This window comes from Dromiciops gliroides, chromosome 3 (genome assembly GCF_019393635.1).
Source record: "Dromiciops gliroides isolate mDroGli1 chromosome 3, mDroGli1.pri, whole genome shotgun sequence".
Taxonomy (NCBI): Eukaryota; Metazoa; Chordata; class Mammalia; order Microbiotheria; family Microbiotheriidae; genus Dromiciops; species Dromiciops gliroides.
In genome coordinates, this window is record NC_057863.1 from 435,131,604 (window position 1) to 435,147,051 (window position 15,448).

The following is a 15,448-nucleotide window of genomic DNA, read 5'->3' on the forward strand; positions in this document are numbered from 1 at the left end:
CTAGGCCTGTGCTAAGAACTTTTTACAATATTAATCTCATTTGATCCTTACAACAAACTCTGGGATGTAGGGTGCTATTATTATCTCCATTTTACAAATGAGGAAATTGAGGCAAAGATTAAGAGACTTGCCCAGGGTCACACAGCTAGTAAGTAACTGAAGTTAAAATTGAACTCAGGTCTTCCTGAATCCTGACCAAATACTCTATCTACTACGAGCCATCTACCTGCCAGAGCATATTATTAGAATTATATATAAAATATTTATAAATAAACTCTGAATTACCTAGAATACTCTCCTATGAGCTTTAATTTGTGCATAAATATTTGGTTACTCATTCTTTCTCATTATTGGTTATAATCTGTTTTACATTTTGGTGAGGTTGACAAATGGAAGAGTTTTAGATAGATGAACTTTTATGATACTATTGTATGACAAAGTAGATGGGCAGCTGGCCTCTAACACTGAAGACCTGGGTTCAAATCCTACTTCTGACACTACTATCTATATGACCCTGGGAAGTCACTTAACTACTTCATCCTCCAGGCATCTCTGGAAGACTAGGTTATAGAGAAAGTGCTAGCTTGCATTGGCAGGGGGAGTTTACTTCTCTGGGAGTATTAAGTGGAATCATGGGTCCAGTCCCTATTCACCCCATCCCTATATCAATCTCTTTAGGCACCTTCATTTATGAGTGATTACAAATGTGGCTTGAGAGTTATATGTTTGGAAATGTTACTAGCCTAGGCTTTGTTGTTGTCGAAGTTGTTTTCATTGTTTCAAATTTTTGGGACCCCATTTGGGTTTTTTTTTTGAACAGAGATACTGGAGTGGTTTGCCATTCCTCTCCAGCCTCATTTTACAGATGAAGGAACTGAGGCAAACAGGGCTAAGTGACTTGCCCAGGGTCACACAGCCAGTAAGCATCTGAAGCCAGATTTGAACTCAGAAAGATGAGTCTTCCTTACTTTAGGCCCAGCACTCTATCCATACTACCTAGCAGCTAGGTTGGGGCAAAATTGTGAAATAGGTAGAGTGTTAATGAGGAAGAAAGATGCCAGAGGGTTCTTGGTCATGTTAATGTCCTACAGGAGAAGGGTACCATCTATAGCACCACTACTTTTATTGTTTAACCTGTTAGTAATGATAACCAATACTTTTATATGATTTTAAAGTTTGGTTTAGGGGTGGAACCAAGATGGCAGAGAGGAAGCAGCAAACCTGCCTGAGCTCTCCTTCTGTTCCCTCAAAAAAGAACATTAAATCAAGCCTCTGGACAAGATTCTGCAACTACAGAACCTGCAAAGGGACAGAGAGACATAGTCCTCCAACCAGCGATAATTTAGAAAACTCAGGAAAGGTCGGTCTGACTCGGGCAAAAGGGAGGCCCAGCACAGGGCAGCAACCCAGCGCCAAGGGGGGTCAGGGCAAGTCAGCAGGAGCTGCGGGCCACAGCTGAACAACTGAGGCCCCTGGAACCTGGTTCAAAAATCTGGTGGCCAAGAAGGACAGTGGAAAAACCCTACCTGGTCACCAGCCGGGAGGGCGACAAACAGGTCAGGCGGGAACGGAAACGGCAGCACAGGGAGAGGGCGCCTGGCTGGCCAAGCGCAACCAGACAGGAAGTTGCAGGGCGGGGGATCTCCACACACCATAAAGACTCAGAGTAAAAAGCCGGTCACACAGCACCTATACCCCTGCACAAGAAGCCCCAAAAACAGGGACTCTGGTGCCCCGAGAGCAGACCTCAAACTTAAAAAATAAATAAATAAGCTACAATAATGAGTAAGAAGCAAAAAAGAGCCCTCTCCATTGAGAGCTTCTGTATCAATAGAGGAAGAAGCCAACGCAAACTCAGATGAGGACAATACCCTCAAATTGCCTACATGTGAAGCCTCACGAGGGAAGGTGAATTGGTCTCAGGAACAAAAAGCCTTCCTGGAAGAGCTCAAAAAGGATTTTAAAAATCAATTGAGCGAGGTAGAAGAAAAAATGGGGAGAGAAATGAAAGCAAAACAAGAAACTATGAAAAAAGAATCAGCAGCTTGGAAAAGGAAGCACAAAGTTTGACTGGCCAAATGGGAAAAAATGCATAATTTCACTGAAGAAAAACAATGCCTTAAACATCAGTTGGCCAATGGGAAAAAAGGTGCATAATCTCACTGAAGAAAACAATACCTTAAAAAATTCACTTAGCCAAATGGAAAAAAAGGTGCATAATCTTACTGAAGAAAACTGCTTTAAAAAATTAAAATTGGACAGTTGGAAGTAAGGAATCCATGAGACACCAGGAATCCGTCAAGCAGAATCAAAAAGAATGAAAAATAGAAGAAAATGTGAAATACCTCATTGGAAAGATAACTGATCTGGAAAACAGATCGAGGAGAGGACAATTTGAGATCGTAGGACTGCCTGAAAGCCAATGACCAGAAAAAGAATCTATGACACCATATTCCAGGAAATTATTAAGGAGAACCTGCCTGATATCATTAGAATCAGAGGATAAAATCATCATTGAAAGAATCCACCGATCACCTCTGAAAGAGACCCCAAAAGGAAAACTCCAAGGAATATTGTAGCCAAATTCCAGACTTATCAGGTGAAGGAGAAAATACTCCAAGCAGCCAGAAAGAAGCAATTTAAATATCATGGAGCACAGTCAGGATTGCTCAGGACCTGGCAGCTTCAACATTAAAGGACCGCAAGGCTTGGAATATGATATTCCGGAAGGCAAAGGAGCTTGGATTGCAGCCAAGAATCTATTACCCAGCAAAAATGTGCATTTTCTTTCAGGGGAAAAGATGGACATTTAATGACTTTGGGGACTTTCAATCTTTCCTGGTGAAAAGACCAGAACTGAATAGAAAATTTGATCTCAACATACAAGACTCAAGAGAAGTTTAAAAAGGTAAACAGAGGGGGAGAAAAAAAAAGGTTACCCTATTAGGTTAAACTGTTTATATCCCTACATGGGAAGATAATACTCATAACTCTTAAGAATTGTAAATGTATTTGGGCAGAGAGAAGGAGTGTACACAGAGGGTATAAATATAAATTGTCTTTGATGTGATGATACAAAAAAAAATTTTAAGGGGTTAAAAAAGGGAGTCTATGGGGAGGAGAGGAAAGGGGAGGTGGAAGGGGATGAATTATATCATATGAAGAGGTGAAAAAAAAAACCTATTACAATAGAGGGAAAGAAAGGAGGGGTGAACATTGTTTCAACCCTATTCTCATTAGATTTGATTCAAAGAGGGAATAACATATACGTTCATTGGGATAAAGAAACTTAACTCATTCTTTAGGGAAGCAAAAGGGGAAGGGAAAGGGGGAGCTGATAGAAGGGAGGACAAAAGCAAGGGAGAAAAGAGTAAAGAAAAGAGAGGGGGGTGATAAAAAGGGAGGGCAGATTGGGGGAGGCAGGGGTAAGAAGTAAAATGTCAGTGAGGAGGAATAGGGTGAAAGAAGGGGGGGAAAGTACAAAGGGGGTAAATAGAATGGAGGGGAATAGACAGTCAGTAATAATAACTGTGAATGTGAATGGGATGAACTCTGCTATAAAATGGAAGTGAATCACAGAGTGGATTAAAAACCAGAATCCTACAATATGCTGTTTACAAGAAACACATTTGAAGCAGAGAGATACACACAGAGTAAAGGTAAAAGGCTGGAGTAGAATATATTATGCTTCAGCTAAAGTAAAAAAAGCAGGGGTAGCAATCCTTATCTCAGACAAAGTACAGGCAAAAATAGATCTCATTAAAAGAGATAAGGAAGGAAATTACATCTTGCTTAAAGGTACTATAGATAATGAAGTAATATCAATATTGAATATGTATGCGCCAAGTGGTATAGCATCCAAGTTCTTAAAGGAGAAGTTAAATGAGTTACAAGAGGAATTAGACAGTAATACTATACCAGTGGGGGATCTGAATCTCCCCCTCTCAGAATTAGATAAATCTAGCCAAAAAATAAATAAGAAAGAAGTGAAAGAGGTGAATAGATTACTAGAAAAGTTAGACATGATAGATGTCTGGAGAAAATTGAATAGGGATAAAAAGGAATATACCTTTTTCTCAGCAGTACATGGCATATTTTCAAAAATTGACCATGTATTAGGGCACAAAAACATCATAGTCAAATGTAGAAAGGCAGAAATAGTAAATACATTCTTTTCAGATCATGATGCAATAAAAATTACATGTAAGAAAGAGCCAGGGAAAAGTAGAATGAAAATCAATTGGAAACTAAATAATTTCATTCTAAAGAATGAATGGGCCAAACAAGAAATCATAGAAACAATCAATAACTATATCCAAGAAAATGACAATAATGAGACAACATACCAAAATCTATGGGATGCAGCCAAAGCGGTGCTTAGGGGAAAATTTATAGCTCTAAATGCTTACATGAATAAAAAAGAGAAAGAGGAGATTAATGAATTGGGCATGCAACTTAAAAAGCTAGAAAAAGAACAAATTAGAAATCCCCAATTAGATACTAAATTAGAGATCCTGAAAATCAAAGGAGAAATTAATAAGATTGAAAGCAAAAAAACTATAGAATTAATCAACTAAAAATTATTTTATAGAGCTAGAAAGAATAATAACAAAATTCATCTGGAAAAAAGCTGGTTTTATGAAAAAACCAATAAAATAGACAAAATATTGGTTAATTTGATTTAAAAAAGAAAGAAGAAAACCAAATTACCAGTATCAAAAATGAAAAAGGGGATGTTACCACCAATGAAGGGGAAATTAAATCAATAATTAGGAATTATTTTGCCCAACTGTATGCCAATAAATTTGACAATCTAAATGAAATGGATGAATATTTACAAAAATACAAACTGCCCAGGTTAACTGAAGAAGAAATAAAATCCTTAAATAAACCCATATTAGAAAAAGAAATTGAACAAGCCATTAATGAACTCCCTAAGAAAAAATCCCCAGGGCCAGGTGGGTTTACGGGTGGATTTTAGCAAACATTTAAAGAACAATTAATTCCAATATTATACAAATTATTTGGAAAATAGGTGAAGAAGGAGTTCTACCAAATTCATTTTATGACACAAATATGGTGGTGATACCAAAACCAGGCAAAGCAAAAACAGAGAAAGAAAATTATAGACCAATTTCCCTAATGAATATTGATGCTAAAATCTTAAATAAGATATTAGCAAGGAGATTACAGCAAGTGATCACCAGGATAATACACTATGACCAGGTTTGATTTATACCAGGAATGCAGGGCTGGTTCAACATTAGGAAAACTATTAACATAATCAACCACATCAATAAGAAAACCAACCAAAATCATATGATTATCTCAATAGATGCAGAGAAAGCTTTTGACAAAATACAACACCCATTCCTAATAAAAACACTGGAGAGTTTAGGAATAGGGGGAGCTTTCCTTAAAATAATAAACAGTATCTACCTAAAGCCATCAGCAAGTATTATATGCAATGGAGATAAATTAGAGGCCTTCCCAATAAGATCAGGGGTGAACAGGGATGTCCATTATCACCCCTATTATTTAATATTGTACTAGAAATGTTAGCTTTAGCAATGAGAGAAGAGAAAGGAATTAAAGGAATTAGAATAGGCAAGGAGGAAACAAAACTATCACTCTTTGCAGATGATATGATGGTATACTTAAGGAATCCTAGAGAATCAACTCAAAAAATACTTGAAACAATTAACAACTTTAGCAAAGTAGCAGGATATAAAATAAATCCACATAAATCATCAGCATTTCTGTATATGACCAACAAAGTCCAGCAGCAAGAGATAGAAAGAGAAATTCCATTTAAAGTAACAGTAGATAATATAAAATACTTGGGAGTCTACTTGCCAAGACAAACCCAGGAACTCTATGAACACAACTACCAAACACTCTTCACACAAATCAAATCAGATCTAAATAATTGGAAAGATATCAATTGCTCATGGATAGGCAGAGCTAATATAGTAAAAATGACAATATTGCCTAAATTAATTTACTTATTCAGTGCCATACCAATCAGACTACCTAAAAATTATTTTATAGAGCTAGAAAGAATAATAGCAAAATTCATCTGGAAAAACAAAAAATCAAGAATATCCAGGGAAATAATGAAAAAAAATTCACAGGAAGGTGGGTTAGCGGTACCAAACCTGGAGCTTTACTATAAAGCGGCAGTCATCAAAACTATCTGGTACTGGCTAAAAAATAGAGTGGTAGATCAATGGAATAGGCTAGGCTCAGGAAATGCAGTAGTAAATGATACTAGTAATGTAGTGTTTGATAAACCCAAAGACTCCAGCTTCTGGGATAGGAACTCAGTATTTGACAAAAACTGCTGGGAAAACTGGAAGATAGTATGGCAGAAATTAGGCATAGACCAACATCTTACACCTTATACTAAAATAAGGTCAAAATAGATACATGATTTAGACATAAGAGGTGATACCATAGGTAAATTAGGAGAGAAAGGAATAGTCTACCTATCAGATCTTCGGAAAGGAAAACAGTTTTTGACCAAACAAGAGATAGAGTATATTATAAAATGCAAAGTGGATGATTTTGATTACATTAAATTAAAAAATTTTTGTACAAACAGAAGCAATGCATCCAAAATTAGAAGGGAGGCAGAAAGCTGGGAAACAATTTTTGAGGCCAGTACTTCTGATAAAGGCCTCATCTCTAAAATATATACGGAACTAAATCAAATTTATAAGAACCCAAGTCATTCCCCAATTGAGAAATGGTCAAAGGATATGAACAGGCAGTTTTCTGATGAAGAAACCAAAGCTATCTATTCCCATATGAAAAAATGCTCTAAATCTCTAATGATTAGAGAGATGCAAATTAAAACAACTCTGAGGTACCACCTGACACCTATCAGATTGGCTAAAATGACAAAAAAGGAAAATAATAAATGTTGGAGAAGCTGTGGGAAAATTGGAACACTAATCCATTGTTGGTGGAGCTGTGAACTGATCCAACCATTCTGGAGAGCAATTTGGAATTATGCCCAAAGGGCGATAAAGCTGTGCATACCCTTTGACCCAGCAATACCACTTTTGGGTCTTTTTCCCAAAGAGATCATGGAAGGGGGAAAGGGACCCACATGTACAAAAATATTTATAGCTGCTCTTTACGTGGTGGCAAGGAATTGGAAGTTGAGGGGGTGCCCATCCATTGGGGAATGGCTGGACAAGTTGTGGTATATGAATACAATGGAATACTATTGTGCTATAAGAAACGATGAGCAGGAGGAGTTCAGAGAAACCTGGAGGGTCTTGTGTGGGCTGATGATGAGTGAGATGAGCAGAATTAGAAGAACATTGTACACAGTAACATCAACATTGAGTGTTGATCTACTGTGATGGACTATATTCTTCTCACCAATGCAATGGCACAGAAGAGTTCCAGGGAACTCGTGATGGAAGAGGATCTCCAAATCCAGGAAAAAAAAAAAAAAAAGAACTGCGGAGTATAGATGCTAAATGAAGCATACTATTTCTTTTGTTTTTGATGCTATTGTTTTTTTTTCTATTTTGAGGTTTTCCATCATTGCTCTGATTTTTTTCTCTTATAACATGACTAATGCAGAAATAGGATTAATGTTATTATGTGTGTGTGTGTATATATACATACATATATATATATATATAAAACCTATATCAGATTACCTGCTGTCTAGGGGAGGGGGGGGGGAGAGGAGGGAGGGAGAAAAATCTGAAATTGTAAAGCTTGTATAAACAAAGGTTGAGAACTATCTTTACATGTAACGGAAAAAAAAATAAAATACTTTATTAATTTAAAAAAAAAGTTTGGTTTACTCATTTGTAACAAGGACATGAACTATAATGACCTTACAAACATTTATCCACAGACAGATGATTCATGAATGATTCCTACATCCGTAACAATTTCCTGTCCATTAAAATATAATCAATTTCATTTTTGTGGTATTAATCATTTATAATGAATTTATATTCAAAACTGGTGTTGTTCTTTTCAGACCATATCTTTCTGTGTGGCAAGTAGGTCATGTGTGTGTGTGTGTGTGTGTAAATATATAAATACACATACATATATACACATGTGTGTTATACAAATATAATGTAATTTGAGGAAAGGAATAATATTAACAATGGCAGGATTTAGAAAGAAAGACTCATGGAGGAGGTGGCGCACAAAATTCTGCCATGAAATCTTCTGAAAGGAAGAGTTGAAATTAGATGGTTGGATGTACATGTATTTTAAAAATTGATTTAAATATAGTATTTATTTTAAACCTGTTCAAAAAATTGTTACTGGAAATTGATGGGATTATAAATCAGTAATGAGTGGTTAATGTATATTTTAACACTTTTTAAATTCTTTTTTTTTAATCCTAGGCTGACCAGATATCTGGCTTTCATATAAGATCTGTGCTCTGTGTGCCTATTTGGAACAGCAATCACCAAATAATTGGTAAGATACTGACATAAGTAGGAGAATATTAATCTGGAATGAAGTATTCTTCCTTTAAAGTTGGTTTGTATTATTATTTTTTACTTTTTTAAGTTCCAGAATCCACTGGTCTGAGTCTTATCCCATCCCCCATTCCCATTCAGACTCCATGTAAGGAGTTCATGATTCTTTCTAAGGAAATTAAATATTTGTCCATAAATCAGCAAATTCTTTGTTGAGTCCAAGGCAGAAAGTCTTCATATACTTAAAATGCAGAGAAATAAGAGACATGTTGAATTAGTGCTACACAAATAGGCATTCAGGCTTTTGCCAAAAGATTTGTGGGGTAGCCCATATTTCCCTAAAGAAAGAGGGCACATTAGTGGTCAGCTACTGATCTCTAGTTTCAGACATATGCCCAATGTACCTGGCCAGCCAATCCTATCTCTGGAAATCTCATCTGAGAAATCACCTAGCCTGGGAAGGCCAGTGATGGTATAGAAGGGCCAAAAAAAAGCATTGATAAAATTCTTCAAACTAGGGTTAAAATGGAGATATTTTTCTTTGGAAGTAATATGGATTTTTCTTTTTAAAAACCCCTAAATTCTAACTGCTTATTAATTCTCTCGGGACAATTTTTTTCCTCTTAGAGATTTCTGTAAGATTTCCTCATTAAGCTCCAGAAAACTGACTGGTGCTTGGCAGTGGAATTCCATATTCTGCCCATTAGTGCTTAGTCCTAAATTTGGAAATGATTTTTCTCATTCATTTGCTCAGCAGAATCAAATATCTATCAATATGATGGGTGGATCAATAACATGGGAAAAGATGAATACCAAGGCAAAAGGAATGTGTGAGAGTTAGGAATCACAGCTCCTAATAAAAAACAATGAATGAGACCATTTCAGACAGCTAATTATGTTGACAGGTAACAGAATGACAGCTAAAACTGCAGCAAACTGTACTAAGACAAATATCCAAGTATTTTTTGACTATGTTACGAAATCACATCATTTAAAGTCAATAATGTATCTGTAATTATTTCTAAATTGGGGATATAGTGTGCCTAAATGTGAGGTGCCTGCAGTTCTTCATTTAATTTACAAGTTCCTAGCAGTATTCAGTGGACTTAATGTTTCTAAAAGTTAAGAAGTCACTTTCTGACTTGCAACTAAGTGGTGCAGTGCATAAAGTGCCAGGCTTAGATTCAGGAAGGCTCATCCTCTTGAATTCAAATCTGGCTTTAAATACTCACTAGCTATGCGACCTTGAATAAATCACTTAGCCCTGTTTGCCTCAGTTTCCTCACCTATGAAATGAGCCAGAGAAGGAAATGGCAAGCCACTCCAGTATCTTTATTTATTTATTTTTTTGGCGAGGCAATGAGGGTTAAGTGACTTGCCCAGGGTCACACAGCTAGTAAGTGTCAAATGTCTGATGCTGGATTTGACCTCAGGTCCTCCTGAATCCAGGGCCAGTGCTTTATCTACTGTGCCACCTACCTACCCCCCAGTATCTTTCCTAAGAAAACCCCAAATGGGGTCACAAAGAGTCAAAAACAACTCAACACAAGAAGTCACTTTCTAATATCAAGTTCAGTGATTTTGGAGATACATTCATTGTTGTGAATAGCTAGGAGTAGAAGCTCTTTTATCTACGGAATTCTTCTTTAGTTTTGTACTAATTGGAGCCAGGGTTCTGTAGTTCCCATGCTTGTAGGTTTATGGGACACTTCTGTCTTGTTTCTCATGTCCTAGAACACTTGGTGTGATATTGGGTAAGGAACAGACAGAAATTTAAATCAAATGGGTAAGGTGACTGCAGTATTGCTTTACAATTATGGCATTGGAGATCAGAACTAAGTGGTAGTGTGAGGTTCAAATGAAATACTGGGTATAAAGCACTTTGCAAACCTTAAAGTGCCATATAAATAGCAGTTATCATCATCACCGTCACCACCATCATTGTTGTCATTGTTTTTATTGGCCTCTAGTCACCAGGCCTCCAGACTAGTAATGACTTCATCTCCTGGGCCTTCTATTACACTCCTGCTAAGTTCAAGCAGTGTTTATAAAGTGATATAGGTGTATTCTGGTAAATATTTAACTCATTTGGGAAAAGAAATAGATACACACAAATGTTTAGGCTTAAATCTGCATTATTAACACTTTGTTAAGTCTAGACAATCAATAAGACAATTAATCAAGCTCTGATTTATAGTGATTGCCATATCTCAGGTTTAAATGCTCATGGAAAATGTAAGCACATGAGAGCTGGCTCCAGCACAACACTTGGTTACCTTCTAGGTTGACAATAATATACCAGATTTGTGTTGTAGGTCTTTATGTTTCAGAGACATGCTTTACTCTTGAGTATAACTACACAAAAATTAACCATGCTGTTAAAGAGTTCTAATGTTCATAGATCCTGATGGTATGTTGTCAGGGAACCCTAAGGATGTTTTGTGGGTCCTTAGAATTCAGTGGAGTGGGGCAGCTAGGTGGCACAGTGGATGGCACACCTGCCCTGGATGCAGGAGGACCTGAGTTCAAATCCAGCCTCAGACACTTAACATTTACTAACTGTGTGACCCTGGGCAAGTCACTTAACCCCTATTGCCCTGCAAAAAATAAAATTAAATTAAAAATACTTAAAAAAATGAATTCAGTGAAGCTCAGTCTGAAAACTATTGGTCCAGAAGCCTCAGTGGGGAACCATTCGTCCCTCTAAATCCCTCCTTCCTCATAGGGAGCCCATGTGGGCAGAATTTAAATGGAGCATTTGTGCATATTCCAATGCCTCAGAATAGTCATGGACTAGCTAGATTCCCACTAAGTATTTTGGTGAAACTTGGCTTTCTGTGTCTGATATTAACAACATGGTGTGAACTTTTTCAACAGGGGTTGCTCAAGTCTTAAATAGACTCGATGGGAAGCCTTTTGATGATGCTGATCAACGACTTTTTGAGGTATGGGAAAGAGCTTTGTAAACTAGGGGGCTGAGAGATCTAAATATATTTGTACTTCTGCCAAAGTTCTTCCAGGGACTGAAGTTAGTGGGGTCAGAACTTTATTTATTTATTTTTTTGCAGGGCTATGGGGGTTAAGTGACTTGCCCAGGGTCACACAGCTAGTAAGTGTCAAGTGTCTGAGGCTGGATTTGAACTCAGGTACTCCTGAATCCAGGGTCGGTGCTTTATCCACTGTGCCACCTAGCTGCCCCGTGCCAGAACTTTATTGATGCTGGGATTTGCTCATCTGGATTTCACGCATCCCTGTGTAGTCCATCTCTGCCAGGTGTGGCCAGTTTCTCATAGTGGCCCATCAGGTATGGTCTAACTGTATTGGGATTATCTCCTGTCTCAGAACAAATGTCAAAAAGCAACAGAAGTGGGGCAGCTAGGTGGCACAGTGGATAGAGCACCGGCCCTGGAGTCAGGAGGACCTGAGTTCAAATCCGGCCTCAGACACTTAACATTTACTAGCTGTGTGACCCTGGGCAAGTCACTTAACCCCAATTGCCTCACTAAAAAAAAAAAGCAACAGAAGTAATGGTGTGAGGCGTGATCATGATTCCATAGTAGTTTATTTGACAGTAGTGGGCACTCCTACGTCCTATTTAATGGCATCCAATATGATCCAAAAAGTGTTTCATAAGCTTTTACTATGTGAAGAAAACTGTGCTACCACCAGAGAGGCAGAAATGAATGGAAAAACCATTCCTTCCTTTAAGAAGCTTACATTCTGCCACTCGAACATCTGTCCTCTTCACCTTCTATTTCAGATTACCCTCTTATTGGAATGTGAGTATGAGTGTGTGTGCCTGTGTGTCTGTGTGTATTCAGCTGGTTGGCACAGTGGGTAGAGTGCCGGCCTTGGAGACATGAAGACCTGGATTTGAATCCATCCTTAGTCAAGCTATTTAACTTCTCAGTACCCCCAGGCAACTCTTTAAGACTAAAAATTGCAGAACAGTTACAAATCCTCATTGGTAAAAGGGATTTCTTCACTGGGAGTTCCTTACCCTAGTGAACTGACAGTTCTGAACCAATCAAAATAAATTAACGCTTGTCCCTGAAAGCTGCCTATCTTTGTTTTAAACTGTAACCTTTCTCTCTCTTAGGCCTTTGTCATTTTTTGTGGCCTTGGGATCAATAACACAATAATGTATGATCAAGTGAAGAAGTCTTGGGCCAAGCAATCTGTTGCTCTTGATGTAAGTATTTTGGCAATTAAGGGATCGTTGGTAACATTGGAGATTTGAGAGTCATCTTCGTAGTGATGATACTTGAACCTACAGGGGCTGATAAGAGAAAATTTAGAGAGAAGAATCCTACGACAAAACCCTGGAGAGCAAGCATGTTAAGGGGGCAGGAGATGAGGTAGAAAACCATGAAAGAACAGTTTCAGAGAACCCAAAGGCTCCAAGTGCAGCTAGGTGGTACAGTGAATAGAGCACTGGCTATGGAATCAGGAAGATATGAGTTCAAATCTGACCGCAGGGGCTTTCTAGCTATGTGACTTTAGGTAAATAACTTCACCCTGTTTGCCTCCGTTTTCTCACCTGTAAAGTGAGCTGTACGAGGAAATAGCAAGCCACTCCAGTATCTTTGCCATGGAAATCCTAAATGGGGTCACGAAGAGTCAGACCCGACTGAAATGACTCAACAACAAAAGGATATGAGTCTCCAGGAGCAAGTTCAACAGTATAAAAAATGGCAGAAAAGTCCAAGAGAATAAATATTATGAAAATCCCATCCGATCAAGAAGTCAAGAGATTGTTTAGTAACTGACCCTGGAGAGAGCATTTTCACTTAAGGGGTAGGGCTATAAGGCAAATTTCAAAGGATTGAGAACTGAGGGGATGGTGAGAAAGTAGAAGCTGCATGTGTTAGCAATTATTTCTCAGGCGTTAGTGGTAAAAGGGAAGAGAGATTTCGGATAATGACTTAAGGGTATGATAGAGTGGAGGGAAAGGCTTTTAGGGAGGATGAGGTAGAGGGCAAGAAGGAAAAGTATGAGGTTCTAATCAGAAAAAAGGCATTGCAAATGCTGTTTAACAAAAACTTATTATGTAAATGATTATACAATGTAAATTATGATGATCCCTACAAAGCATACCATCTTATGCACATTTTCACTTCTCACACACCTCTCCAGTGAAATCAAAATAATGACACATAGTGCCTTTGTTTATACTAGAAAGGAATTCCAAAAAAGGACTTGGTTCCCTCTTGCCCTAAATCTTTTTGCAACTCAGGCCTTATAAATACCAGTTAACTTTTACAGCTCCTTTATAATCTACAAAGATCTCAGTAAACACTAACAGTATTTTTCCTTATAATTTTTACCACTTATAAATACACCAGTTGTAAATACCTTCTTCCTTATGTAACTCAGATTTTAAGATCCAAGAAATTTTTTAAAAATGAAAAAGAAGGCAGACATGGATAGTTTTGTTCTGCGCATTTCTGAATCTGGAAGACAAAAGGAAGTTGGTATTAAATAGAAGGTTGGCTTATCGATTCTCCTTAAAGAAACAAATAGAGAAGCTGAGGACTTTGTTTTATTGTGTACCCAAAGGCATTAAGAGATATTTTGTAGAACACATAATCATTTAAAAATCAAATCACCATATATTTGGTAATGTCAATAGCAGGTGAGCACAAGGTAAGGGGGGTGGGGAAGGAAGATGAAAAGAATATTGGGAAATACGGTGCAAGTTTGAAAAGGAAAAGAGACTAATGACTTATATAATACTCAGAAGGCTCATATCTATATAGCATGAATTCATTCTTCCAGAGGAGTATTGGGAGGTGCTGGACTTGGAAAGCAATGATCATCTTAAAATTAAAATTGATTATATCTGAACAACCAGAAAATGACTATTTCCTGATATGGGAATCATATTAAAAAAATCAGTTGTCTATGCAGTCAGACAGACCAATGACTTGTTAGAACAAAGGCCAAAATCAAATTAGAAGTTAAGCTGAAGTTGAGAAGACAGTGAAAATAATGATAATAGCTTCAACCTGACCGAGTCAAATGAGCCATTAATGTTTAAAAATGAGAAATGGAAGAGGGCAAATATAGTCAAATAGGAGGTGACACAATTTTGAAAACATTAAAGAATCGTTTTACAATATATTTCAGAAAAGGGAAGATACCAAAAAGAATGAAAAAAAAAAAGTCATGGATGGCATTATCTGCTTTCCCCCCAGAAAAAAGATTAGGAGGATATCAGTAACTTCTGATGATTTTTCTACTTTTTCATCCTTTTAAAATCTTCATGAGAATAATCTACATGTATATTAAGACTTTTTGATGAAAATATGAGAAGGGAAGTGGTAGGCTTTCTCAAATGATTTTCCACATTAGACTCCATCTTTACAGTCACAAAATTAATGGAAGAGATGGAAAATACAAGATATCACCGTGTTCATTATTCGTTGATTACCAAAAAAAAAAAATTGACCTACTATAACTAAATGTTCTAGCAACAAACTCTCCTCAAAATGAGTCTCTCATGCATATGTTAAGTTTGTACAGGATTTCTTGATAAGTGTAACCACAAAGTTTAAAGTTTACTGTTTAATAACCCTCTGATAATGAGTGTGAAGAGAGGCATTAAGTAGGAACATATATCCTTGACAAAGGTTGTTGCCACTCTCATGGAAGATGTCTTTTGAAAAGTACTAATTTAAGATGTTTTATATATATATATATATATAAATATAAATATAAAGATTCTCTGGACGCTACTATGTGTAAATGATAATGTATTGATGGAAGGAGATCCTAAAATATTACATAGCCCCAAGAGAGGGAGAGAGAAAGAGAAAGAGAGAGAGAAAGACCTTAATAATCTTAACAATATTTTATGGACTGTATGTGGTGATGCAGCTACTTAATACAGTGGATAGAGAGCTGGAGAACTGGATGGAGTTGGAATCAGGAAGATCTGAGTTCAAATCCTGCCATAGATACTAACTAGTAATATGATC

General features: G+C 37.2%; 1 protein-coding gene across 1 annotated transcript in view; it reads left to right on the plus strand.

Moving 5' to 3' along the window:
* The window catches only part of PDE11A (phosphodiesterase 11A), a 487,311-nt gene that overhangs the window by 266,973 nt on the left and 204,890 nt on the right, over positions 1 to 15,448 (plus strand). Inside the window, exons 7-9 of the mRNA XM_043996785.1 lie at positions 8,391 to 8,466; positions 11,346 to 11,413; positions 12,568 to 12,660. Of these exons, the coding sequence (XP_043852720.1) occupies positions 8,391 to 8,466; positions 11,346 to 11,413; positions 12,568 to 12,660 (237 nt within the window). The remainder of the gene's footprint in view (positions 1 to 8,390; positions 8,467 to 11,345; positions 11,414 to 12,567; positions 12,661 to 15,448) is intronic.